Source organism: Nerophis ophidion, linkage group LG09 (assembly GCF_033978795.1).
Source record: "Nerophis ophidion isolate RoL-2023_Sa linkage group LG09, RoL_Noph_v1.0, whole genome shotgun sequence".
Taxonomy (NCBI): domain Eukaryota; kingdom Metazoa; phylum Chordata; class Actinopteri; order Syngnathiformes; family Syngnathidae; genus Nerophis; species Nerophis ophidion.
Window position 1 is genome coordinate 62,438,437 of NC_084619.1, and position 26,136 is coordinate 62,464,572.

Genomic DNA, 26,136 nt, shown 5'->3' on the forward strand with positions numbered 1-26,136 from the left:
CCTGACCAAATGCCCGAACCACCTCATCTGGATCCTCTCCATGTGGCCTGTGATGAGGTGGCGACCTGTCCAGGGTGTACCCCGCCTTCCGCCCGAATGCAGCTGAGATACCCTCCGTGACCCAAAAAGGGTCAAGCGGTAGGAAATGGATGGATGGATGCCTCAGTGCGAAGCATTTTTTAAAACAACTAGAATTGCGTGTGAATGCTCCAACGGTAAAGTTGAACTGAATTGCTGAGCGAATGTTGTATGAATGTAGGACTAGTTTGAATGTTTGAATGGTGAAGAGTTTGAATTTCCAGGAAAACCGGAACTTGGGAAAGTGTCAGTTTAAATGTCCTGGATGAGTGGAATGTGTTAATGTTGGAATGGTTTGAATAGGTTGAAAAATGTGATAATTGTGCAACTTGGAAAAAATGTCCCATTTATTTCAATGGGAACTTCCTGGAAATTTTGGAATTTTGGGAAAAGCGGGACTTTTTTGGAAAATGTATTAGGAGCATGAATGTCCTGAATGAGCTGAATTGGATGGTGTTGAAATTGTTTGAATTGCTCAAGAGCTTTGAAGAATGTCCTATTGATTTCAATGGGAACCTCCTGGAAATTTCGGAATTTTGGGAAAAGCGGGATTTAAAAAAAATGAGAAGGAGCATCTGAATCTTACCCACTGCAATCGCCTTTTTTTTTTTTGTAATTTTTTTTTCTTCCCCTAGTCCTTCACTCTAAATTTCCTCATCCACGAATCTTTCATCCTTGCTCAAATTAATGGGGAAATTGTCGTTGGGTGGGTGGAGATGGGGGGTGGAGGTGGATCTTTTTTTTTTTTTTTTTCTTTGTCATGAAAAAGGGACGTTTTTGTCATGAACAAGGGAGGTTTTTGTGGTTGGTGCACTAATTGTAAGTGTATATTGTGTTTTTTATGTTGATTTAATAAAAAAATAAAAATAAAAATATGTATATATATATTTTTTTTAAATAAAAATGAAAAAAAAATTCTTCTGCGGCCCGGTACCAATCGGGCCACGGCCCGGTACCGGTCCGCGGCCCGGTGGTTGGGGACCACTGTCGTATATCACCATATGGCCTAAAAATATAGAAATGTTAAAAAAAGGCCATATAGCCCAGCCCTAGTGGGAATTGTTTAAATCGGTCAAGAGCTTTGAAGAATGTCCCATTCATTTCATTGGGAACCTCCTGGAAATTTTGGGAAAAGCGTGATTTTTTTGAAAAATGTATTAGGAGCATGTATGTCCTGAATGTGCTGAATTGGTTGGTGTTGAAATTGTTCAAATTGCTCAAGAGCTTTGAATAATGTCACATTAATTTCAATAGGAACCTCCTGGAAATTTTGGGAAAAGCTGGATTAAAAAAAAAAAAATGATTAGGAGCATGAATGTCCTGAATGAGCTGAATTGGTTTGTGTTGAAATAGTGTAAATTGCTCAAGAGCTTTGAAGAATGTCCCATTGATTTCAATGGGAACCTCCTGGGAATTTGGGAATTTTGGGAAAAGCGGGATTTTTTTAGAAAATGTATTAGGAGCCACGGGATTAGGTCTCTGCTTTTTGCAGATGATGTAGTCCTGATGGCTTCATCTGGCCGGGATCTTCAGCTCTCACTGGATCGGTTCGCAGCCGAGTGTGAAGCGACCGGAATGAGAATCAGCACCTCCAAGTCCGAGTCCATGGTTCTCGCCCGGAAAAGGGTGGAGTGCCATCTCCGGGTTGGGGAGGAGACCCTGCCCCAAGTGGAGGAGTTCAAGTACCTAGGAGTCTTGTTCACGAGTGGGGGAAGAGTGGATCGTGAGATCGACAGGCGGATCGGTGCGGCGTCTTCAGTAATGCGGACGTTGTATCGATCCGTTGTGGTGAAGAAGGAGCTGAGCCGGAAGGCAAAGCTCTCAATTTACCGGTCGATCTACGTTCCCATCCTCACCTATGGTCATGAGCTTTGGGTCATGACCGAAAGGATAAGATCACGGGTACAAGCGGCCGAAATGAGTTTCCTCCGCCGGGTGGCGGGGCTCTCCCTTAGAGATAGGGTGAGAAGCTCTGCCATCCGGGAGGAGCTCAACGTAAAGCCGCTGCTCCTCCATATCGAGAGGAGCCAGATGAGGTGGTTCGGGCATCTGGTCAGGATGCCACCCGAACGCCTCCCTAGGGATGTGTTTAGGGCACGTCCAGCTGGTAGGAGGCCACGGGGAAGACCCAGGACACGTTGGAAAGACTATGTCTCCCGGCTGGCCTGGGAACGCCTCGGGATCCCCCGGGAAGAGTTAGACGAAGTGGCTGGAGATGGGGAAGTCTGGGCTTCCCTGCTTAGGCTGCTGCCCCCGCGACCCAACCTCGGATAAGCGGAAGATGATGGATGGATGGATGGATATTAGGAGCATGAATGTCCTGAATGAGCTCAATTGGTTGGTGTTGGAATTGTTTAAATCGGTCAAGAGCTCTGAAGAATGTTATATTGATTTCAATGGGAATTTCCCTCAAAATTTGGGAATTTCGAGAAATGCAGGAATTTTTTTTTAAAAATGGTAAAAAAACAAACAAACTTGAATGTTCTGAATGAGTAGAAATGGTTGGTGTTGGAATTTTTCAAATCGTTTGATAAATGTTGAAGTAATAACATGTTGAATTGAGAAATGGTACTACGGAATTCCTGGAATTTCAGGAAAACCGGGACTTTTTCCAGTTTAAAAAAAAACTTAGATACATTGGATGGATGATTTACTGATACAGTGGATGGATGATTGATAGACGGATGGATGGATCTAATGATACAGTGGATGGATTATGGATGGTTTATTTAATTATACAGTGGATGGATGATTGATGGATGGATTTAATGACACAGTGGATGGACGATAGATGGATGGATTTAATGATACAGTGGATGGATGATGGATGGATGATTTAATGATAAAGTGGGTGGACGATGGATAGATGGATTTAATTATACAGTGGATGGACGACAGATTGATGGATTTAATGATGCAGTGGATGGATTATTTAATGATACAGTGGATGGATGATGGATGGATGATTTAATGATGAAGTGGGTGGACGATAGATGGATGGATGGATTTAATGATACAGTGGATGGATGATGATGGATGATTTAATGATGAAGTGGGTGGATGATGGATGTATGGATGGATTTAATGATACAGTGGATGGATGATTTATTGATACATTGGGTGGATGATGGATGGATGGATTTATTGATACAGTCGATGGATGACAGATGATAGATGGATTTAATTATACAGTGGATGGACGATAGATGGATGGATTTAATGATACAGTGAATGGATGATTTAATGATGAAGTGGGTGGACGATAGATGGATGGATGGATGGATGGATTTAATGATACAGTGGATGGATGATGATGGATGATTTAATGATGAAGTGGGTGGACGATGGATGTATGGATGGATTTAATGATACAGTGGGTGGATGATTTAATGATACAGTGGGTGGATGATAGATGGATGGATTTATTGATACAGTGGATGGATGATAGATGGATAGATTGATTTAATTATACAGTGGATGGACGATAGATGGATGGATTTAATGATACAGTGAATGGATGATTTAATGATGAAGTGGGTGGACGATAGATGGATGGATGGATGGATGGATTTAATGATACAGTGGATGGATGATGATGGATGATTTAATGATGAAGTGGGTGGACGATGGATGTATGGATGGATTTAATGATACAGTGGGTGGATGATTTAATGATACAGTGGGTGGATGATAGATGGATGGATTTATTGATACAGTGGATGGATGATAGATGGATAGATTGATTTAATTATACAGTGGATGGACGATAGATGGATGGATTTAATGATGCAGTGGATGGATGATTTAATGATACAATGGGTGGACGATAGGTGGATAGATGGATTTAATGATACAGTGGATGGAAGATAATGGCTGATTTAATGATGAAGTGGGTGGACGATGGATGTATGGATGGATTTAATGATACAGTGGATGGATGATTTAATGATACAGTGGGTGGATGATAGATGGATGGATTTATTGATACAGTCGATGGATGACAGATGATAGATGGATTTAATTATACAGTGGATGGGCAATAGATGGATGGATTTAATGATGTAGTGGATGGATTATGGATGGATTATTTAATGATACAGTGGATGGATGATGGATGGATGATTTAATGATACAATGGGTGGACGATAGGTGGATAGATGGATTTAATGATACAGTGGATGGATGATAATGGATGATTTAATGATGAAGTGGGTGGACGATGGATGTATGGATGGATTTAATGATACAGTGGATGGATGATTTAATGATACAGTGGGTGGATGACAGATGGATGGATTGTTTGATACAGTCGATGGATGACAGGTGATAGATGGATTTAATTATACAGTGGATGGACAATAGATGGATGGATTTAATGATGCAGTGGATGGATTATGGATGGATTATTTAATGATACAGTGGATGGATGATGGATGGATGATTTAATGATGAAGTGGGTGGACGATAGATGGATGGATGGATTTAATGATACAGTGGATGGATGATGATGGATGATTTAATGATGAAGTGGGTGGACGATGGATGTATGGATGGATTTAATGATACAGTGGGTGGATGATTTAATGATACAGTGGGTGGATGATAGATGGATGGATTTATTGATACAGTGGATGGATGATAGATGGATAGATTGATTTAATTATACAGTGGATGGACGATAGATGGATGGATTTAATGATGCAGTGGATGGATGATTTAATGATACAATGGGTGGACGATAGGTGGATAGATGGATTTAATGATACAGTGGATGGACGATAGATGGATGGATTGCTTTAATGATACAGTGGATGGACAATGGATGGATGGATTTACTGATATAGTGGATGGAAAAGGACAAAATGATTTAATGATACAGTGGATGGATGATGGATGGATTTAATGATACTGTGGATGGATGATGAATGGATGATTTATTGATACAGTGGGTGGATGATAGATAGATGGATGGATGGATTTAATTTTACAGTAGATGAATGATAGATGGATGGATGGATGATAGATGGAGGGCTTCAATGATAAAGTGGGTGGATGATTTAATGATACAGTGGGTGGACAATAGATGGATGGATGGATTTAATGATACAGTGGATGGACGATGGATGGATGATTTAATAATACAGTGAGTGGATGATAGATGGATGGATTTATTGATACAGTGGATGGATGATAGATGGATTTAATGATACAGTGAGTGGATGATAGATGGATGGATTTATTGATACATGATAGATGAATAGATGGATTTAATGATACAGTGGATGGACGATAGATGGATGAATATAATGATACAGTGGATGGATGATTTAATTTTACAGTGGGTGGACGATAGATAGATAGATGGATGGATGAAATGATACAGTTGATGGATGATAAATGAATGGATGGATTTAATGATACAGTGGATGGATGATGGACGGATGATTTAATAATTCAGTTGATGGATGATTTAATGATACAGTGGATGGACGATAGATGGATGGATTTAATGATACAGTGGCTGGATGATTTAATGATACAGTGGATAGATGACGGATAGATGGATGGATGGATGGATGGATAAATTCAGTGATACAGTAGATGGATGGATGGATGTTTGTGAGAGACTTCCTTCAAGTGTTCCAGTTGACATTTTCTGTGGTTCAAAAATATCGTGCTTCGTCTCAGGCTTTTAGAAGCAGCTTTTACCTTTCTGTGTGTGTGTGTGTGTGTGTGTGTGTGTGTGTGTGTGTGTGTGTGTGTGTGTGTGTGTGTGTGTGTGTGTGTGTGTGTGTGCGTGTGCATCATTCCACGCAGTGTATTAGCGTGTGAGGAGGCGGCCCTAAGTGGAGCGAGCGTCCCGGCATGCGTGGGAGCCTGAACACAGCACAGTGCCAGATTGCTGTTGCCATGGCGACCAAGTGATGCTGACGATGCTAGAGTATGAATACGATCTTTTCCCCAATCAATGAGCTTGTCTTGCACGAGAACATTCCAGAAGCTGCAGTTTGGTCCTGACCGTCGTCAAGATCTTTGTGTCGCTGTCGGCTGCTTGACGAGTGGCTTCCCACGGCAAGCGCGCTGGGATGTCCGTCGCCGTGGAAACGGCAGCTCAATAAGAACCCACTCTAGCTTAAGGAGCAGACGCGCTGTAGAAGGTTCCAGTAAACATTAACATTTAATAAGCAAGATATATGCCCAGACGTCCATTAACTGAGCTCACATGGGACTTTGGCCTGCTCATCACCCAGTCTTTCAAAATAAAAGCCCTGTTGTTGACCACTTCACCATGGTCATCCTCCTGAAACTACCGTCACACAACTTTTCTGATGAGATTGTGTAATGTTACACAATAGTTACCATGAAAGGAACTTTTCTTTCCACTCGACTCCCTTGTGCGAGAAAGGGCTCTTCCATGTGGCCAAGTAGAGTACTGCACATTGTCTTCATGCTGTTCCTAAACAGGATTCATCCTTGTCTATAGATCTTTGAATCTCGATTCATTCTGGTCTATAGACTTTGTACTTAGATTCATTCTGGTCTATAGATCTTCGGATCTCGATTCATTCTGATCTATAGATCTTTGGATATAGATTATTTCTGGTCTATAGATCTTTGTACTTAGATTCATTCTGGTTTATAGATCTTTGGATCTAAATTCATTCTTGTCTATATATCTTTGGACCTAGTTATATTCTGGTCCATAGATCTTTGGATTTAGATTCATACTGGTCTATAGATCTTTGGCTCTAGGTTCATACTGGTCTATAGAACTTTTGATCAAGGTTCATACTGCTCTATAGATTTTTGGATCTTGGTTCATACTGCTCTATAGATCATTAGATCTAGATTCATCCTGGTGTACGGATCTTTGGATCTAGATTCATACTGGTATATGGCTCTTTGGATATAGATTCATACTGGTCTATAGAACATTGGATCTAGATACATCCGGGTCTATAATCTTTTGTCACTACATTCATACTGGTTTATAGATCTTTGCATCGAGATTCATACTGGTCCATAGATCTTTGAATCTGAATTCATACTGGTCTATAGAGCTTTGGATCTCCATTCATCCTGGTCTATAGATCTTTTGATCTACATTTATCCTTGTCTATAGATATTTGGATCTAGATTCATCCTGGTCAATAGCTCTTTAGATCTATATTCATACTGTCTATAAATATTTGGCTCCAGAATCATACTGGTCTATAGATCTTTGGATTTAGATTCATACTGGTCTATATATCTTTGACTTAAGATTCATTTTGGTCTATAGATCTTTGGGTCTACATTTATCCTTGTCTATACATCTTTGGATCTAGATACATCCTGGTCTATAGATCTTTGGCGCTAGATTCATCCTGGTCTATAGATCTTTGGCTCTGGATTCACACTGGTCTATAGATATTTGGATCTAGATTCATCCTACTCTATAGATCTAGATTCATACTGGTCTATAGATCTTTGGATCCACATTTATCCTTGTCTATAGATATTTGGATCTAGATTCATCCTTGTCTATAGTACTTTGGATCGAGATTCATCCTGGTCTATATATCTTTAGATCTATATTTATACTGTCTATAGATTTTTGGCTCTAGATTCATACTGGTCTATCGATTTTTGGCTCTAAATTTATCCTGGTCTATAGGTTTTTGGATCTACATTCATCCTGGTCTATAGGTATTTGGATCTAGATTCATACCGGTCTATAGATCTTTGGATATAAATTCATCCTGGTCTACAAATATTCGGATCTAGATTCATCCTGGTCTATAGATATTTGGATCTAAATTCATCCTTTTGTATAGATCTTTGGATGTAGTTTCATCATGGTCTATATCTATCTACATTATCTTGGTGTGTCTACCATAAATATGTACATCTCAAATGTTCATGTCACACACACACACACACACACACACACACACACACACACACACACACACACACACTCATCTAGATATCTTTCAACCTGAAAATTCCAACAAAATTAGAAAAATAATTTTACTTGGAAAACTGTGTCTGAAAAAATGGATGTTAGATTTTACAATTTAAAAAAAAATTAAACGTTTTTTTAAATAAAATCTTATTCATTCGTTCATGTTGTCAGACATGATTATTTCCAGCAACAGAAGAAAAAAAAATCAGCAAGACTTGATGATGTTAGTGTGTAGTGCCCTCTAGTGGTTGTAAACATGCATAACACTCATTATGTTGCCTTACAAGGCCTGCTGACTACCTCTCCACTAACTACACAGATCCCACTTACTTAACTAGCTCTCTACTAACGTGTCTACCTCTCCACTAACTACACGGATCCCGCTAACTTAACTAGCTCTCTTCTAACTGTACTACCTATCCACTAATGACACACTCTACTAACCAAACTAGCTCTCTACTATCTTTACTACCTCTCCACTAACGACTCAGACTCTACTAACCTAACAATCTCTCTACTATCTTTACTACCTCTTCACTAATGATACAGACTCTACTAACGTAACTAGCTCTCTAATAACTTTACCACCAAGGCACTAACGACACTGACTCTACTAACCTAACGAGCTCTGTAATAACTTTACTACCATGGCCCGAACAACACTGACTCATCTAACTTAACTAGCTATCTACTAACTTTACTACATCCCCAATAATGACACTGACTCATCTAACTTAACTAGCTCTGTACTAACTTTGCTACCTCTACAATAATGACACTGACTCATCTAACTTACAATAACTAGCTCTCTACTAACTTTACTACCTCTTCACTAACAACACCGATTCCACTAACTTAAATAGGTCCCTACTAACTGTACTAGCTCTCTACTAACTTTACTAACTCACCACTTATGACACTGACAACTAACTTAACTATCTCTGTACTAACTTTACTACATTGCCACTAACTACACTGATTTCAGTAACTTAACAAGCTCTCTGCTAACGTTATTACCTCTCCACTATCTAAACTGACTCCACTAACTTACAGTAACTCTACCTCTACTAACTTTACTACCTGACCACTAACCTAACTAATTCTGCTAACTTTACTGGCTGTACTAACCCTTTACTAACTATACTAACTTTACTGCAGCTGCGTTAGCGTTACAAATTCACTTAACTTAACCTGCTATCTACTTTTACTAGCTTAGATTGCTGATGTCATCAAGTGGAGAGATGGCTGATGATGTCATTGAGTGGATAGATGGCTGATGATGTCATCAAGTTGATAGATGGCTGATGTCATCGAGTGGGTAGATTGCTGAGGATGTTATCAAGTTGATAGATGTCTGATGATGTCATCGAGTGGATAGGCTTCTGATGATGTCATCAAGTTGATTGATGCGAACGGTGTCGTCAAGTGGATAGATGACTGATGCCATCGAGTTGATAGATGGTTTATGATGTCATCGAGTGGATAGATGACTGATGATGTTATCGAGTGGATAGATGACTGATGATGTCATCGAGTGGATAGATGACTGATGTCATAGAGTTGATAGGTGTCTGATGATGTCATCGAGTTGATAAGCATCTGATGAGGTCATCAAGTTCATAGATGGCTGAAGATGTCATCGAGTGGATAGATGACTGATGATGTCATCGAGTGGATGATGACTGATGATGTCATCGAGTGGATAGATTGCTGATGATGTCATAGAGTTGATAGATGGCAGATATGTCATTCAGTTGATAGATTGTTGTGAGGTCATCAAAGCTTCTTGTTTTGCATATTTCAATCTTTTTGATGAAAATAACTTGGTGTTCATTGAAAAAGTTGACATTTTCTTCTATTAAGATTTTTATAATCGTTATAAGTCAGTTTATTCCTTTTCTTACTTTGGTGCCCATTAATCTGTGTGTGAAGTTTTTGTGCTCAGTTATGCTGCTCATTGTGCTGAGTCGTCACTTTGTCGCCTCCATCCACTGCAATCATCGCTGTATATCAAATATGATCATATTTATCTTCTTCCTAACATACTTGTACTGTTATTTTGTATTTAATATACAATCATATAATATGATTACTTTACTTTTATTATGTATTTAATATACAATCATATAATATGATTACTGTACTGTTGGTATGTATTTAATATAGAATCATATAATATGATTCTATATTAAATACATAATGACAGTACAAGTATATTAGTTGGGAGATAAATATAATTTATCTCCTTACTAACATACTTGTACTGTTATTATGTACAAAGGAGATAAATAATATTTATCTCCTTACTAACATACTTGTACTGTTATTATGTTTTTAATATACAATCATATTTATCTCCTTACTAACATACTTGCACTATTATATATGTATTACATGATCATATTCTTCAAAAAGTTATATGATCATATTTATGTCCTTACTAACATACTTGTACTGTTATTATATGATCGTATTCTTATAAAAAGGTAATGGCGAATGTGAGTGTGAATGTTGTCTGTCTATCTGTGTTGGCCCTGTGATGAGGTGGCGACTTGTCCAGGGTGTACCCCGCCTTCCGCCCGATTGTAGCTGAGATAGGCGCCAGCACCCCCCGCGACCCCGAAAGGGAATAAGCGGTAGAAAATGGATGGATGGATGGGCTGTAATTAGCAGTTGTGTCATAGTGTAGTAACACGTAGTGGCCACATGTGGGCGCTCCTTACTAATTTTTCATTCAGTCTGCTGCTGCTGGAACCAATCACAGTGCCGCATGTGACATCATGCTATTACACTGAGTTGTTACACTTGATGATATTGTTATTGTTGATGATGTCGTCATATTGACATCTTCTACCTTGTGTGTGCAGGTGTAGGAAAGCAGCGTCTCGGCCCGCCACTCGGTGCCGCGTGTGTTTGAGGCCCGCGTGGCTGGCAGCAGCAGCAGGAAGCAGAAGGAAGGACTCGGCGGCGGCACAGTGGCATTGAGGTGAAGATGACGTCGGTAGCGGCGGAGTTCGAGCACATGGAGATCCAGCAGCAGTACAACAGTGAAGGCGTCAACAACCGCTGGGACGCCGACGACTGGGACAACGAGAACAGCTCGGCTCGGCTTTTCGAGCGCTCGCGCATCAAAGCGCTCGCAGGTCAGACCGCGTTTGCTCTTTAACCTCTTGGTGTTACTTTTGATACCCGCCGTCCAGTGACAGGACATCCCAGTGCTAAGCTAACAACAACCTGGGGGCCACATCGGGTTTACAGCATTTGGCTGGGGGCTGAATGTACGTGTGTGTGTGTGTGTGTGTGTGCGCATGTGTGTGTGTGTGTGTGTGCGTGTGTGCGCATATATACATTGATTGATTGAAACTTTTATTAGTAGATTGCACAGCTGAGTACATATTCCGTTTAAGTCGTGGTCCATGTAAATCAATTCATGGTTATGTGTGTGTGTGTGTGTGTGTGTGTGTGTGTGTGTGTGTGTGTGTGTGTGTGTGTGTGTGTGTATATAATATATATATATATGTGTGTATATACATGTGGTGTATGTATATATATATATATATGTACATGTATATGTGTATAAATATGTGAGTATATATATATATATATATATACACATATATATGTGAGTGTATATATGTACATATACATGTATATATATGTGTGTGTATATATAAATATGGGTGTATATATATGTGAGTATATATATATATATATATATATATGTGAGTATATATGTACACATATATATGTATATAAATATGTGCATATATGTGAGTGTGTGTTTATATATATATATTTATATGAGTATATATGTACATTTATATATAAATATATATATGTATGTATACATATATATTTATATAAATATACACATATATATATAATTGTTCAATATATATATATATATATATATATATATATTATATATATATGTATATATATTAATACATAAATATATATATATACATGTATGTATACATGTATAAATGTATCTATGTAAAAGCTTGTCTCCTACCTTGTTTATTCCCTTGACGACGACCTTAAGGTTTTTTGACGAATCAGAAATATCAAGCAGCTAAAATGTGACAAACATGGATAGGTGTAGAGAGAGTGTTTTGCATTTTTCCCCATCATGCTTTGCAGTGGATTTAAATAAGGTGTACTTTTGAATTATGTGTGGTGTTTTGACATTTTTTGTAACGACCTCAAAGTTGAGTGAGCAGGTTGTGTTAAGTGTGACCATGTGTGTGTGGACTTTTTTGTGTCGGTTTGTCCACGCCGTGAGTGGGGAAGGTTGCTTGGATTGGGTAATTTATCAAAAATGCTGTGCTGTGCACTCTTCAAAGCGCTATTCATGGTCATTAACTTGAAGTAAGGACGTCCGGTAGCAATTATATTGTCAGATATTTCTTGTCAGGGTCGCTGTATTTGGCAGCCAAGTCAGCGTTAAGTTCTGTCTCCCTGTCCAATGTTTGTCTCATCTTGGATGGAATCGTGCTGAAAACCTGAATCTCCCCCCGGGGTTTAATAAAGTCATAAAAACGCTTGCTGTGGTTTGAACACCTTTGTAATTGGGCATCTTTTTTTTCTCTGGCGCCCCCCAGAGGTGACACGCCTCAATGTGACTCAAATATTACTTAACTTGTCACGCCCTCCTTGTCTTCCACTCATCAATAACTATTTGTGTGTGTGTGTGTGTGTGTGTGTGTGTGTGCGCCTCATGGTGGACTGCACTGCCCTAAGTCACTGAATAATTTACGCTGTCGTAAAATATGCACAAGGACTCATTGTGTGCGTGTGCGTTTTTGTATTTCTACCCTTCTTGAGACATCAGCAAGGAAAAGTACCTTCTTTATGAGGAGGTGGGAACAAGTTAGGACATAAATCATGGTCCCAATACGGAAAACTATTGCATCTAATAGAGAATGTATAATTTGCACCCCAGGTGGTGAAATCTATCAAAATGAGGATGGTCCCAAAAAGGAAGGATTTTTGTAATTGACCATGTGTCGGTTTTAAAAGGGCTCCCCCTCTGGTCAACATATGAAATAACAAGTGTGTGTAAGAAATTGAAATGCGTCCCCTTTGGCCAAAATTAATAAGACAAATAAATATGTGTATGGACTAGAGACATACTGTAATAAATTGAAGTAAATAATGGAGATTAAAAAACAATTACACACACATAAAACATTTACTAAAAGCAGTCTTTTTCTCACTATGTGTCGACTTTTTCTTATAAAATTGAGAACAATTTGTCATTCTTTGTTTCTGTAATATTGGTATATTTTCTTGGACAATATGACTTTTTCATGTAAAATTATTACTTTTTAATGTCAAATGTTGACATTTGTCATAAATTCTCACGTATCACAATATTGCCAATTTTTTCGTTGTTCTTGCAAAATGGTGACTTTTGTCATAACTTTGCCAAGTAAAAATCTGATTATTATCAAAATATTGCCAACATTTTAAAAGTTTTCTTATAAAATTATTAAAATTGTGACTTGTCGAGTAAAATTACAACTCTTTTCATAGAATTGTCAAAATTTTAAGCTTTTCTTGTAAAATTGCGACTGTTGAGTAAAATTCCAACTTTTATCAAAATATTGCGCAGATGTTCAGTTTTTCTTGTAAAATTTTTACTTCATTTGAATAAATTTACGACTTATTGTAATACTGCCAAAATTCTAAGTTTTTCTTGTGAAATTGTGACCATTTTCTTGTGAAATTCTAACTCATTTTTCACAACAACCTTTTTTATATTTGCATAATATGTATATATTATTATTATTTATATATCTAGAAATGGTGGTCCTAAAAAAGTAGGCATTTTTCTGAGGTCTCAAGAAGGTAGCAAATGCAAGTGTGTGCGTGTGTTTGTGTGTGTGTGTCTGTATGTGTGTGTGTGTCCTCAATGTAAAATGAACTTGTACATAACAGACGAGAAGAATATTGTCATGTTTAGTTCCATGAAAGACACAAATTTGGCAACGTGGACGGAAAATGTGTCACTTTCATAGTTTTTCGTAATCAAGTGTGTGTGTTTGTGTGTGTTGGGCTTCCATATGATATCCTTGGAAAGATAAAACCGTCAGTTGTCATAGAAACAGTGAGAGGAAGTTGAAGAAGGCGGTAGTGTGTGTGTTCGTGTGTTGATTAATGGTTTCATCGTTAAAAATGGCCACCTTTCAGAAGTGGCTGTAAGATGTGTTGAGACCAGAATCGACCTTTAACCCCAGTGTGCTCCGGTTGTATGAGAGGTATGTTTTTTTTCGGGGCCGATATCGATTATTAGTGGTCAAGGAGGCAGATAAGCGGTATTTGCAGTAAAGGTGATTTAAAGATGGATATTACATGTCAAGGGCAACACGGTGGTATTGGGGTTAGTGTATGTGCCTCACAATACGAAGGTCCTGAGTTGTCCTGAATTCAAATCCGGGCTCGGGATCTTTCTGTGTGGCGTTTGCATGTTCTCCCCATGACTGGGACAAGCGGTAGAAAATGGATGGATGGATATTACATGTCAGTAAAGATCTGGACAAGACTTTAAAATAGCAGTAGACTGGAAAAACAAGTTGAAGGCACTGTAAATGTTCGACTATAAGCCGCTACTTTTCCCCTACACTTTGAGCCCTGTAGCTTATAAATCGGTGAGGGTAATTTATGATTTTTTTTTGCCATCATGTTTTGTGGTCGATAGTTTTCAATAAACCCAAGCAGATGACCGAAATGATGTGTTGTTGCTTGTGCTATGGCAGGTGCCGCGAGTTAAAAATGTACTTCCTGTTTGGCCTAGAAACCGAAATTAAAAATCGTCCATAGCGGTTCTACTCGTGTGGATTTTTCATTCATGACTCCAAGCAGTGTCTGTAGGCGTGTGCTTTGTCACGCATTAACTGTTCAACATGACAGGCGTGTTGCGACCAGAGGTGACCTTTTGACCCCAAGTGTGCCCAGGTATTATGAAACCTCACGGTGCTGTTGTTGCTATGGAGGTGTCAACCTTCACTGCCAGGACCATGTGGGCCAGCTGAAGTCCTGGTCCTGCAGGCTTCCTGTTTGGGGTGCAGGTTTAGGAATGTTGTTGTGTTGGTGGGGGAGCAGACAGGAAGTGGTCATGAGAGGTCATGGCCTGGACAGGAAGTCCCTGCTCGTCATGTCGTGTACGTGTGTGTGTGTGTGTGTGTGTGTGTGTGTGTGTGTGTGTGTGTGTGTGTGTGTGTGTGTGTGTGTGTGTGTGTGTGTGTGTGTGTGTGTGTGTGTTGGTGTGAAATTCCTCAGCACAGTTTGACTTTAGAGTCTGAATGAAAAGAAAAGTCTAAGCGTTGTGGGCGTGGCCTTCACACACACGTCTTGATACACATAAATGCTTCCGCGGCGAGGTCGCCCCGAGGGGCAGAACCACGAGGGGACCACATGACCACCTTCTCCTCTATCTGCTGTCTCTTTTCCCTGACCTTTGACCTCCACCAACTCCCAGCTTCCTGCGCTGGGAGCGGGCAGCAAGCCGCTAAGCTAAGCGGCTAACGCAACACTGATGCTGAAAATGCAGCATGCTTACTTGTGTGTGTGATATCATGTGTGATACAAGCAGTCTTGCAGCGTGTTTACCTGTGTGATATTATGTGCGATACAAGCAGTCTTGCAGCGTGTTTTCTTGTGTGTGTGATATAATATGCGATACAAGCAGTCTTATAGCGTGTTTACCTGTGTGGGATATCATGTGCAATACAAGCGGACCTGCAACGTATTTACTTTTGTGTGTGGTATCATGTGCGATACAAGCGCGCATTTACTAGTGTGTGATATCATGTGCGATACAAGTATTCGTACAGCATGTTTACTTGTGTGTGTGATCTCATGTGCGATGCAAGCAGTCTTCCAGTGTGTTTACTTGTGTGTGAAATCGTGTGCGATACAGGCGTGTTTTCTTGTGTGTGATATGTGCGATACAAGCTGTCCTGCAGCGTATTTACTTGTGTGTGTGATATCATGTGCGATACAAGCAGTCTTGCAGTGTGTTTACTTGTGTGATAACATGTGGGATACAAGAAGTCCTGCATCGTGTTTACTTGTGTGATAACGTGTGATACAAGCAGTCCCGCTGCAGTGTTTACTTGTGTGTGATATCATGTCCGATACAAGCAGTCTTGCAACGTGTTACCTTTGTGTGATATAATGTGCGATACAAGCCGTCCTGCAGCGTATTTACTGGTGTGTGTGTGTGTGTGTGTGTGTGTGTGTGTGCGTGTGTGTGTGTGTGTGCGTGTGTGTGTGTGTGTGTGTGTGATATTATGTGCAATACAAGCAATCTTGCAGCACGTTTACCTGCGAGTGATATCATGTGCGATACAAACGTGTTCACTTGTGTGCGATACAAGCAGTCCTTCGGTGTGTTTACTTGTGTGTAATAACATGTGCGATACAAGCAGTCCTTCGGCGTGTGTGTGTGTGTGTGTGTGTGTGTGTGTGTGTGTGTGTGTGTGTGTGTGTGTGTGTGTGTGTGTGTGTGTGTGTGTGTGTGTGATATGATATCATGTGCAATACAAGCAGTCCTGCAGAGTGTTTACTTGTTTGTGATATCATGTGCGATACAAGCAGTTCTGCAGTTTACCGGTTTGTGTGATATCATGTGCGATACAGCCAGTCCTGCAGAGTGATTACTTTTGCAAAGCTGACAGCTAGTTAACATCTAAAAGTCCTCCAATACGCACATCATCTCTTCTATTTCCGTCCAGCCATCCTGGGCGCAAACAGCTACACAACAGCTAAGCACACAATAGCACACAAGTTAGAGAAGGGTAATAGTCATTGAACAATGAAACATCACATTAAACATAAATGATTATTACTTCAACATACAAAGTCTGCAAGGCAGAAGCGTGTTTAAAGTATCCAGTAACGAACGTGTCCGCGTCATTGAGCAAGTACCACTCCACTTCCACTTAAAGACAGCACAAGTCCATTCCAGACAGTTCATAATAAATACGTTTGTATTTGTTATAATGCTAGCATGTTAGCATCCTCGCTAGCACCAGCCAACACAGGGCGAACGGCAACGACTGAACCTGTGCTAAAATAGCGCGGAGCGAGCCGGTCAATGATTGGCGAAGACATGAACTTTAGCCTGAGCAGATCTGTCAAACATCTACTAGTCCCCGCTCTCTCGTCCAGTCCACTCCAACGTCGAGGTGATGCTCAAACAGGAAGTGGCGGCGGGCTCGGACAGGAAGAAGACGCACGCAGCGAGCTAATCTTAGAGCTTCAACATTGTCAGGATGTTTGGCGGAGGAAACGTCCGCCCGTTTCCTCTTTCCGCTCCGCGGGGATGACTTTGGTCCGGCCCCCACAGGGCTGTCACGCCTCAGAGAGAACCATAGACATCTTATAATGGTACGCAGCATGGAGCGCTACTGCCTACTGGCGCTGACGAGACGCCGGGCCGCCATCTTGGAGTGGTGATCCGCTCCACTCAGTGCAATTCATTTGACAGGAGCAATGAACTGTCAGCGCATTTAATTCATCTTACCTCACTGAATACCTCTGATTTTCACGCATTTTTTTTGTCATACGTGTAGCTATGATAAAGGACACATGTTTTGGCGTGTTTTATTATTCATAGTTTGCTGAATAGGGATAGAATATTCTTATATGCTATAGGTCAGTGTTTTTCAGTGTGCCGTGAGATACAGTCTGGTGTGCTGTGGGAGATTTTTTTACTTTCAGCTATTTGGGTTAAAAACATTTTTTGCAAACCAGTAATTATAGCCTGCAAATGATGTGTTGTTGTTGAGTGGTCGGTGCTGTCTAGAGCTTGGCGGAGTAACCGTGTAATACTCTTCCATATCAGTAGGTGGCAGCTGGAAGTTAATTGCTTTGTAACTGCAGGTAAAAAGGTGTCTTATGCTTAAACCAAAAATAAAAAGTGAGTGCTCCTAAGAAAAGGCATTGAAGCTTAGGAAAGGCTATGCAGAACAAAACTAAAACTTAACTGGCTAAAAAGTAAACAAAAACAGAAAGCTGTACGTAGGGCTGGGCGATATATCCATATACCCGATATACCGCGGGTTTGTCTCTGTGCGACATTGAAAATGACTATATCGTGATATTCAAATATACGTTCTCACGCAGTTGCTTTTAGCTGCGTGCATTACACTGCATGGGTTTCCCACTCTTTCTTGTCTCTCCTTCTCACAGAAATATAAACCAAGCGTACCTTCTGACTCACGTCACATACTGTCACGTGTGCATCGTCACACGCACCCGCGAAGCGGAGAGGTAGCGACATGGTAACATTAGCTGTGATGCGGGTGGTAATAGGAGAGAAAGGTGCGAATCTGGTAACAAATGGAGAAAGAATTAATTCTCAAGAAAAACAGCACGGGGTCCATCGTCTGGCGGTGGTTTGGCTTCAAACGGGAATATGTTCAACATTTATGCTGCAAAACCATTGCTACAAAAAGTAGCAGCACTGCTAATATGTAGCATCATTTGAAAAGTCACCTGCTAGAGAATGAAGAGAGCTTGAAACTCTGCATCAATATCTCCGGCCTGTGCCACACCAACAAAATGCCGTAGCAACTATTTCCAGATCAACACCGTGTGGGGAAAAAAAATAGTCAACAACTGAAGGAGATAACGTCTGCAGGACCCTATCATGCAGCTCATTTTTATTTGACAGTTATTGAAATATCTTGTATGACATCATGCACAAAAGTGCACTTTATTTGTTTTAAACTATTGTAGTGCCGTTTGATACAAAAAGTGCACCTTAATTTAGTGTTGTTTTGATATGTTATTTTAGTGACATCATGCACAAAAGTGCACTCATAGCTTGTTTTAAAATGTCTCTGACAATCTTGCACTTTGTTTTCGAAATGACATTAATGTTTGTGCCACTGCTTAATAACTGTTTCATAAATACAGTTTTGGTAAATTGACTTATTCGGGATTTCCCTCTCTGAATGAAAGTTTAAAGGCCTACTGAAATTAGATTTTCCTATTTAAAGGGGGATAGCAGGTCCATTCTATGTGTCATACTTGATCATTTCGCAATATCGCCATATTTTTGCTGAAAGGATTTAGTAGAGAACATCGACGATAAAGTTCGCAACTTTTGGTCGCTAATAAAAAACCCTTGCCTGTACCAGAAGTAGCAGACGATATGCGCGTGACGTCATGGGTTGTGGAGCTCCTCACATCCTCACATTGTCTACAATCATGGCCACCAGCAGCGAGAGCGATTCGGACCGAGAAAGCGATGATTTCCCCATTAATTTAAACGAGGATGAAAGATTCGTGGATGAGGAAAGTGAGAGTGAAGGACTAGAAAAAAATAAAATAAAAAAAGACGAGGGCAGTGGGAGCGATTCAGATGTTATTAGAAACATTTACTAGGATAATTCTGGAAAATCCCTTATCTGCTTATTGTGTTACTAGTGTTATAGTGAGATTATATGGTCGTACCTGTACAACCTGAAGGTCGGCCCCGCACCTTTCTTCAGCACCAGTCAACGGGTGGTGGCAATGCCCATCTCTGCCCTTTGCAAGGGACCCTCTTCGAAACATGATCTTTCGAAATGATCGCTGCATAATACACTGTACTTTGTGTGTGTGGTCCAATCCAACCGTGTTCACTTGACATCTCTGTTCCATAGTAAAGTTTGAATGTCATCTTTCGGGAATGTAAACAATGAAACACCGGCTGTGTTTGTGTTGCTAAAGGCGGCCGCAATACACCGCTTCCCACCTACAGCTTTTTTCTATGACGTCTCCATTATTCATTGAACAAATTGCAAAAGATTCAGCAACACAGATGTCCATAATACTGTGGAATTATGCGATGAAAACAGACGACTTATAGCTGGAAACGGTGCTGGAACAAAATGTCCTCTACAATGCGTGACGTCACGCGCACACGTCATCATACCGCGACGTTTTAGCGTGATATTTCCGCGCGAAATTTAAAATTGCAATTCAGTAAACTAAACCGGCCGTATTGGCATGTGTTGCAATGTTAAGATTTCATCATTGAAGTATAAACTATCAGACTGCGTTGTCGGTAGTAGTGGGTCTCAGTAGGCCTCTAGTGGGTTTCAGTAGGGCTTTAAAATGAGCATATATTAATGCAGTATGAAGAAAAATGTTTTAATGTAGACACATAGAATCATCATACTGCTGTGATTATATGCATCAAGTGTTCATTCAAGGCTAAGGCAAAACATCCATATATATATTGTGTATCGCAATGTGTATGCATACAAAATTAGTTTGGGAAAAAAAATGCTAGCATGTTAAAGTTAGCATGCTAAAATGTTCACTGTAACATGCGTCAAGCACAAGGTGTATGCCTGACACATTTCTTTAAAATACCAGCATGCTAACCTTAGCATGCATCAAGTGGGAAAATAGGATTGTGTATACATACAAAATTAGTTTGAAAAAAAATGCTAGCATGTTAACGTTAGCATGCTAAAATGTTCACCGTAACATGCGTCAAGCGCCAAAATATATTACTCAGAGGTGTGTGCCTGAAACATTTCTTTAAAATGCTAGCATGTTACCGTTAACATGACTAAGTAAGAAAATATGATTGAGGTTAATAAATACAAATTAGTTTGGAAAAAAAACTGGCATGCTAGTCTAAAATGTTAACCGTAAAATGCGTCGAGCGCCGAAATATATTACTCTGAGGTGTGTGCCTGAAACATTTCTTTATAATGATAGTATGCTAACGTTAGCATGCAGCAAGTAAGAAAATAGGATTGTGTGTACGTACGAGATTAGTTTGAAAAAAAAAAATGCTAGCATGTTAATGTTAAGATGCTAAAATGTTCACTCTAACGATATCATGTATCGTGACATAGCCTAAAAAATTGAAATATTAATAAAAGGCCATATCGCCCAGACCTACACTAGGCTGTAAATCTTTGGGCAACCACACGTTTTGATTCCATTCTTATGGGTAGCAATTCCATTCAGAATCGACTCTCAATTTAAATTTAAGAATCATTATATGATTACATGCACCTGGAGATAGGTTGATTGGCAACACTAAATTGGACCTAGTGTGTGAATGTGAATGTTGTCTATCTGTGTTGGCCCTGCGATGAGGTGGCGACTTGTCCAGGGTGTACGCCGCCTTCCGCCCGATTGTAGCTGAGATAGGCACCAGTGCCCCCCGCGACCCCAAAGGGAATAAGCGGTAGAAAATGGATGGATGGATTATATAAATATATTTTTTATTATTGTATTGTACTTCTAAGCCTTTCTTCTTTAGCATGAACTCTCTCTGTCTCTCTCTCTGTGTGACTTTTTCCCCGGGCCCCTCCCTCTTATGCTAATGAGGCAGCGACAGCAGGGTTTTGATTGGCTTTCCAGGGGAGCAGCCTCTCCCACTGCCAGGCCCCTCCCCCGCTGGCTGCAGGGAAGGTGTTTTCAGTGTGCGAGCGTCTCCGCTGGAGGACAAACGCTTTCCTCGCTCCAGCCGCCTTTTCCTCGGGTTCTCTCTCTTCTGGTCCGCTCCGGTCTTGCCCGGTCCCTGCGCACATGGACGGTCTCCCGGCTGACGGCAGCAGCACACCGCGGTGCGTCTGCTGAGTCGGCGCTTCTGCATCCCGACGAGGTTCTTGCGGGTCAACCCTGAGTCCTGACCTGGGTCTGGACTCCCCCATGCCTGATCTTGCCTAGGACTTTCACCAATGGAGCTTCAGAGCGCCAGCGGCTCTCTCCCGGGTCCGCTCTCCCCGGGCCACCTTTCCCCAGCTTTGGACTACCCCTCTCCCGGTCCCGTGCGGGGGTCCAGCCCGGGCCCCAGCTTCTCGGGCCAGGCGGCCTTCAACTACAACCAGCTGGAGGGTCGCTTCAAACAGCTCCAAGGTAAGAAGCCATGTTTGCTTCCTCTCTTTGCCTGGAAGACGCCGCAGGACGTCCTCAGAACCACTGATGGAATGTTCTGGTCCGGGTCCAAACCTGATTTCTTCAGGAACACTGCGAGAGCAGGGGAGGTTCTGGTTCTGGTCGCCTTGGCCGTCACACAATGAATGAGTCACCGTCAGGAAGTGGGTGGGTCGGGTCTTAACTTTTCCCACTTTTACAGTTTTTGGAGGATCCTCCATCAGGACTTGTCAAATATTGAAGCAGCTGAAGGGAAAGTTTGTGGAAGTTCTTGCTCGCCCACTAGTGCGACTCTGCAGCTAGTCATCCACTTCAGCAGGAAGTCCCACGTGAGGACAAGGGCGAGTCCTGGGACTTTTTTTTTTCCGGAACAGGGGCGCCCAATCTTTTTTCCCCGGGGGCCACAGACCGACAGATAGTTTTCACCTTCAAAAACAATACAAAATTTTTTCGGGGGTAAAAATGTCTTGTGAATCCTGAAGAAACAAAGCCCAACTGAAATGCTAACAGTTAGCACACTAGCCACATAAAATATGAGCAAAATTAGCTAAAAAAAAAAAAAAATCTAACATGTTAGCAGTTAACATGCTTTAAGTTGGCACTGTTGAAATAGCAAAATATATGACACTGCGTCGTAGACCTTTTAAATTATCTCCAAAAGCGAACATGCTAATGTTAGCATGCTAATGTAAGCATGCTAAAACGTTAGCAAAATAACGTGTGCCTGAAAAATTTCTTTAAAATGTTAGCATGCTAACATTAGCTTGCATCAAGTAGGAAAATAGGATTGTGTATACATACAAAATTAATTTGGGAAAAAAAATGATTGCATGTTAACGTTAGCATGATAAAATGTTCTCCGTAACATGCGTCAAAACTAAAATATACTACATTACAGTGTGTGCCTAAAACATTTCTTTAAAATGCTAGCATGTTAGCGTTAACATGATTCAAGTAAGAAAATATGATTGAGTTTTATAAATAAAAATTTGTTTGAAAAAAAAAGCTCGCATGCTAAGCTAAAATGTTAACGGTAACATGCGTCAAGCGCCGAAATATATTACTCTGGGGTGTGTGCCTGAAACATTTCTTTAAAATACCGGCATGCTGACGTTAGCGTGCATCAAGTAGGAAAACAGGATTGTGTGTAGGTACAAAATTAGTTTGAGGAAAAAAAAACGCTAGCATATAAATGTTAGCATGCTAAAATGTTCACTGTAACATGCATCGAGCACAAGGTGTGTGCCTGAAATATTTCTTTAAAATGCCAGCATGCTAACGTTTGCATGCATCAAGTGGGAAAATAGGATTGTGTATATGTACAAAATTAGTTTGGAAAAAAAAATTCTAGCATGTTAACATTAGCATACTATAATGTTCACCGTAACATGCGTCAAGCACCAAAATGTATTACTCTATGGTATGTGCCTGAAACATTTCTTTAAAATGCTAGCATGTTAATGTTAACATGACTCAAGTAAGAAAATATGATTGAGGTTTGTACAGACAAATTAGTTTGAAAAAAAAAAAGATAGCATGGTAAGCTATAATGTTCACCGTAACATGCGTTAAGCACCGAAATATATTACTCTGAGGTGTGTGCCTGAAACATTTCTTTAAAATGCTAACATGCTAACATTACCATACATCATTAAGGAAATTATGATTGAGGTGTTTACATACAAATTAGTTTGAAAACAAAAGCTAGCATGCTATCGTTAGCATGCTAAAATGTTGATAACATGCATCAAGTACCAAAATATATTACTCTGAGGTGTGTGCCTGAAACATGTCTTTAAAATGCTAGCATACTAACATTAGCATTTTTGACTACATTTGTATGTTTAAACCTAAAAATCATAGTTTATTAATTGGCGCTATTTTAGAAGATTAGCTGTTCATTTAATGTTGTACTTTTACTCCTAAAAATTGTGCAATTTAATAATTGGCGTTATCTTAGAAGTATGCTAACTTGTACTATGTAATTGTAGTAACGTTAGTATGCTGACATTGTATCCTAGTTTTTTTTTTTATTTAAATCTGTATGTTTAAGGCTAAATACTAATTCTGATGGCACCATCTTGGAACTATGCTAACATCTCTTACTTTAGCATGCTAATATTAACATGTTCACATGTATTGCTAGCTTTTTAGCAAATTTTATATGTTTATTCCTAAAAAAATCATATATTTTGATACTTGGTGCCATTTTAGGATACTAACGTTTCTTATATTAGCATGCTAACGTTTTGTGCTCGCTTTTTAGCTAAAGTTTGTATGTTTAAACCAAAAAAATCATGAATTCTCGACATATGCTAATGTGTCTTTTATGAGCAGTTAATATTAACATTCTAAAATGTATTGCTAGCTTTTCAGCAAATTTTGTATGTTGTATCTAAAAAAAAAAATCATACTTTTTAATACTTAGCGCCATTTTAGAAGGATGCTAATTCCTCTTCTATTAGCATGCTGTTATATGCTAGCTGTTGAGTTAATTCTGTATGTTTACACCTAAAAATTGTGTGTTTTATTACTTAGCGCTTTCTTAGCTGTACGATAAACAGCAGAAGTGGAAAAATAGCGCAGAAAGGTATAATGTATCGTGAAAAATCTGAAAAGTTGATAGTAATAAAATGAATAATAACACAAAGATTGGTCTTTTTATATATATATATATATATATATATATGTTAGCTTTATTACATGAAAATTTGCCAACCCATCACCACAAGTAGATTGCAGTCCTGTGGGAAAACACTACGATCAATCCAATGGCGATCAATAAATGCTAACATTGTTGTATTTTTTTTTTAATATAACAAATAAATATGTATTTTCATATGCTGAGGGCCAATCAAAACAACTACTTTGTCGACCCCTGCAGTGAGTGAACATTGGTACAATAAAACATAGTAATTAAAAAAAAATTGTAGTAAATACTACCTTTAATGATTCATCGATTGATTGGTCGCTCGGCAGTGTTAGCCCCGCCTCCCTCCTTGTCGGCAGGAGTCTCGTAAAAACACACAAGACGCACAAAAACAAGACCATGGTGCATCTGTTCCCCTCACTCCCCGACGCTGTGTGCCCACGACGACAGCCAATCAGGCGAACATGAACTGATCGGGAGTACACGGGCTGTTTAACGGAGGGGGCGGGGGCTTGTCTAACGTGATCCGGACAGCCTGTGGCCTCGTCTTCCTCCTCATCAATGTTTCATCCTCGCCCTTTTTTCTGGAATTACAGAAGGCCGTCTCGTCCTCGCGCCTTAAAGTGGAAGTGCACTTTTTGGGGGGGAACGTGGTCCATCTCTCACAATCCTTATGGAAGACAAGAACACAAATGTTTTTTTTAAGGCATTTTAACTCGTAAACAACTTCTAGCAAGAGTCGGCCAACAATGGAGTCGATGGTAGGGCTCGAAACAACATCTAAACACCTCCATCAAGGTTTTATATACATGATGTAAGAATATGCGTCATGTAATAACGTTCATAATAACATGTAATATATACATGATATAAGTATATATGTAGTATATAGTAACATTTTTAATAACGTAATACATTACACAATGTAAGTATATATGGAGTATCTAGTAACATTAATAACATATGATAAATACATGATGTAAGTATATATGTAGTATCTAGTAACCTTCATAATAACATGTAATATATACATGATGTAAGTATATATGTATTATCTAGTAGCATGCATAATAACATGTCATATATACACGTAAGTATATATGTACTATCTAGTAACATTCATAATACATGATATATATACATGATGTAAGTATAAATGTAGTATCTAGTAACATTCATAAAAACATGTAATGTATACATGTAAGTATATATGTAGTATCTAGTAACATAACATGTATTATATACACAATGTAAGTATATACTGTATGTAATATAGTAACATTCATAATATGTTATATATACAGTACATGATGTAAGTATATATGTCATGTTGTAACATTCATAATAACATGTAATATATACACAATGTAAGTATATATGTAGTATCTAGTAACATTCATAATAACATGGGTTGTATACATGATGCAAGTATATATGTAATGTAGTAACATTCATAATAACATGTAATGTATACATGATGTAAGTATATATGTAGTATATAGTATCATTCATAATATGTAATATACACATGATGTAAGTATAAATGTAATGTAGTAACATT

At 39.5% G+C, this 26,136-nt stretch overlaps 1 protein-coding gene across 4 annotated transcripts in view; it reads left to right on the plus strand.

Moving 5' to 3' along the window:
- sptbn1 (spectrin, beta, non-erythrocytic 1) overlaps positions 1 to 26,136 on the plus strand; it is a 124,128-nt gene that overhangs the window by 25,416 nt on the left and 72,576 nt on the right. The window contains exons 2-3 of one of the 4 annotated variants that reach the window (XM_061911511.1): positions 10,894 to 11,169; positions 21,794 to 21,907. In XM_061911511.1, coding sequence (XP_061767495.1) covers positions 11,019 to 11,169; positions 21,794 to 21,907 — 265 coding nt within the window. In that variant the 5' untranslated portion in view covers positions 10,894 to 11,018. Of the gene's footprint in view, positions 1 to 10,893; positions 11,170 to 21,469; positions 21,908 to 26,136 lie in introns of those variants that run through there. The other 3 variants (XM_061911508.1, XM_061911510.1, XM_061911507.1) reach the window with 3 other exon arrangements.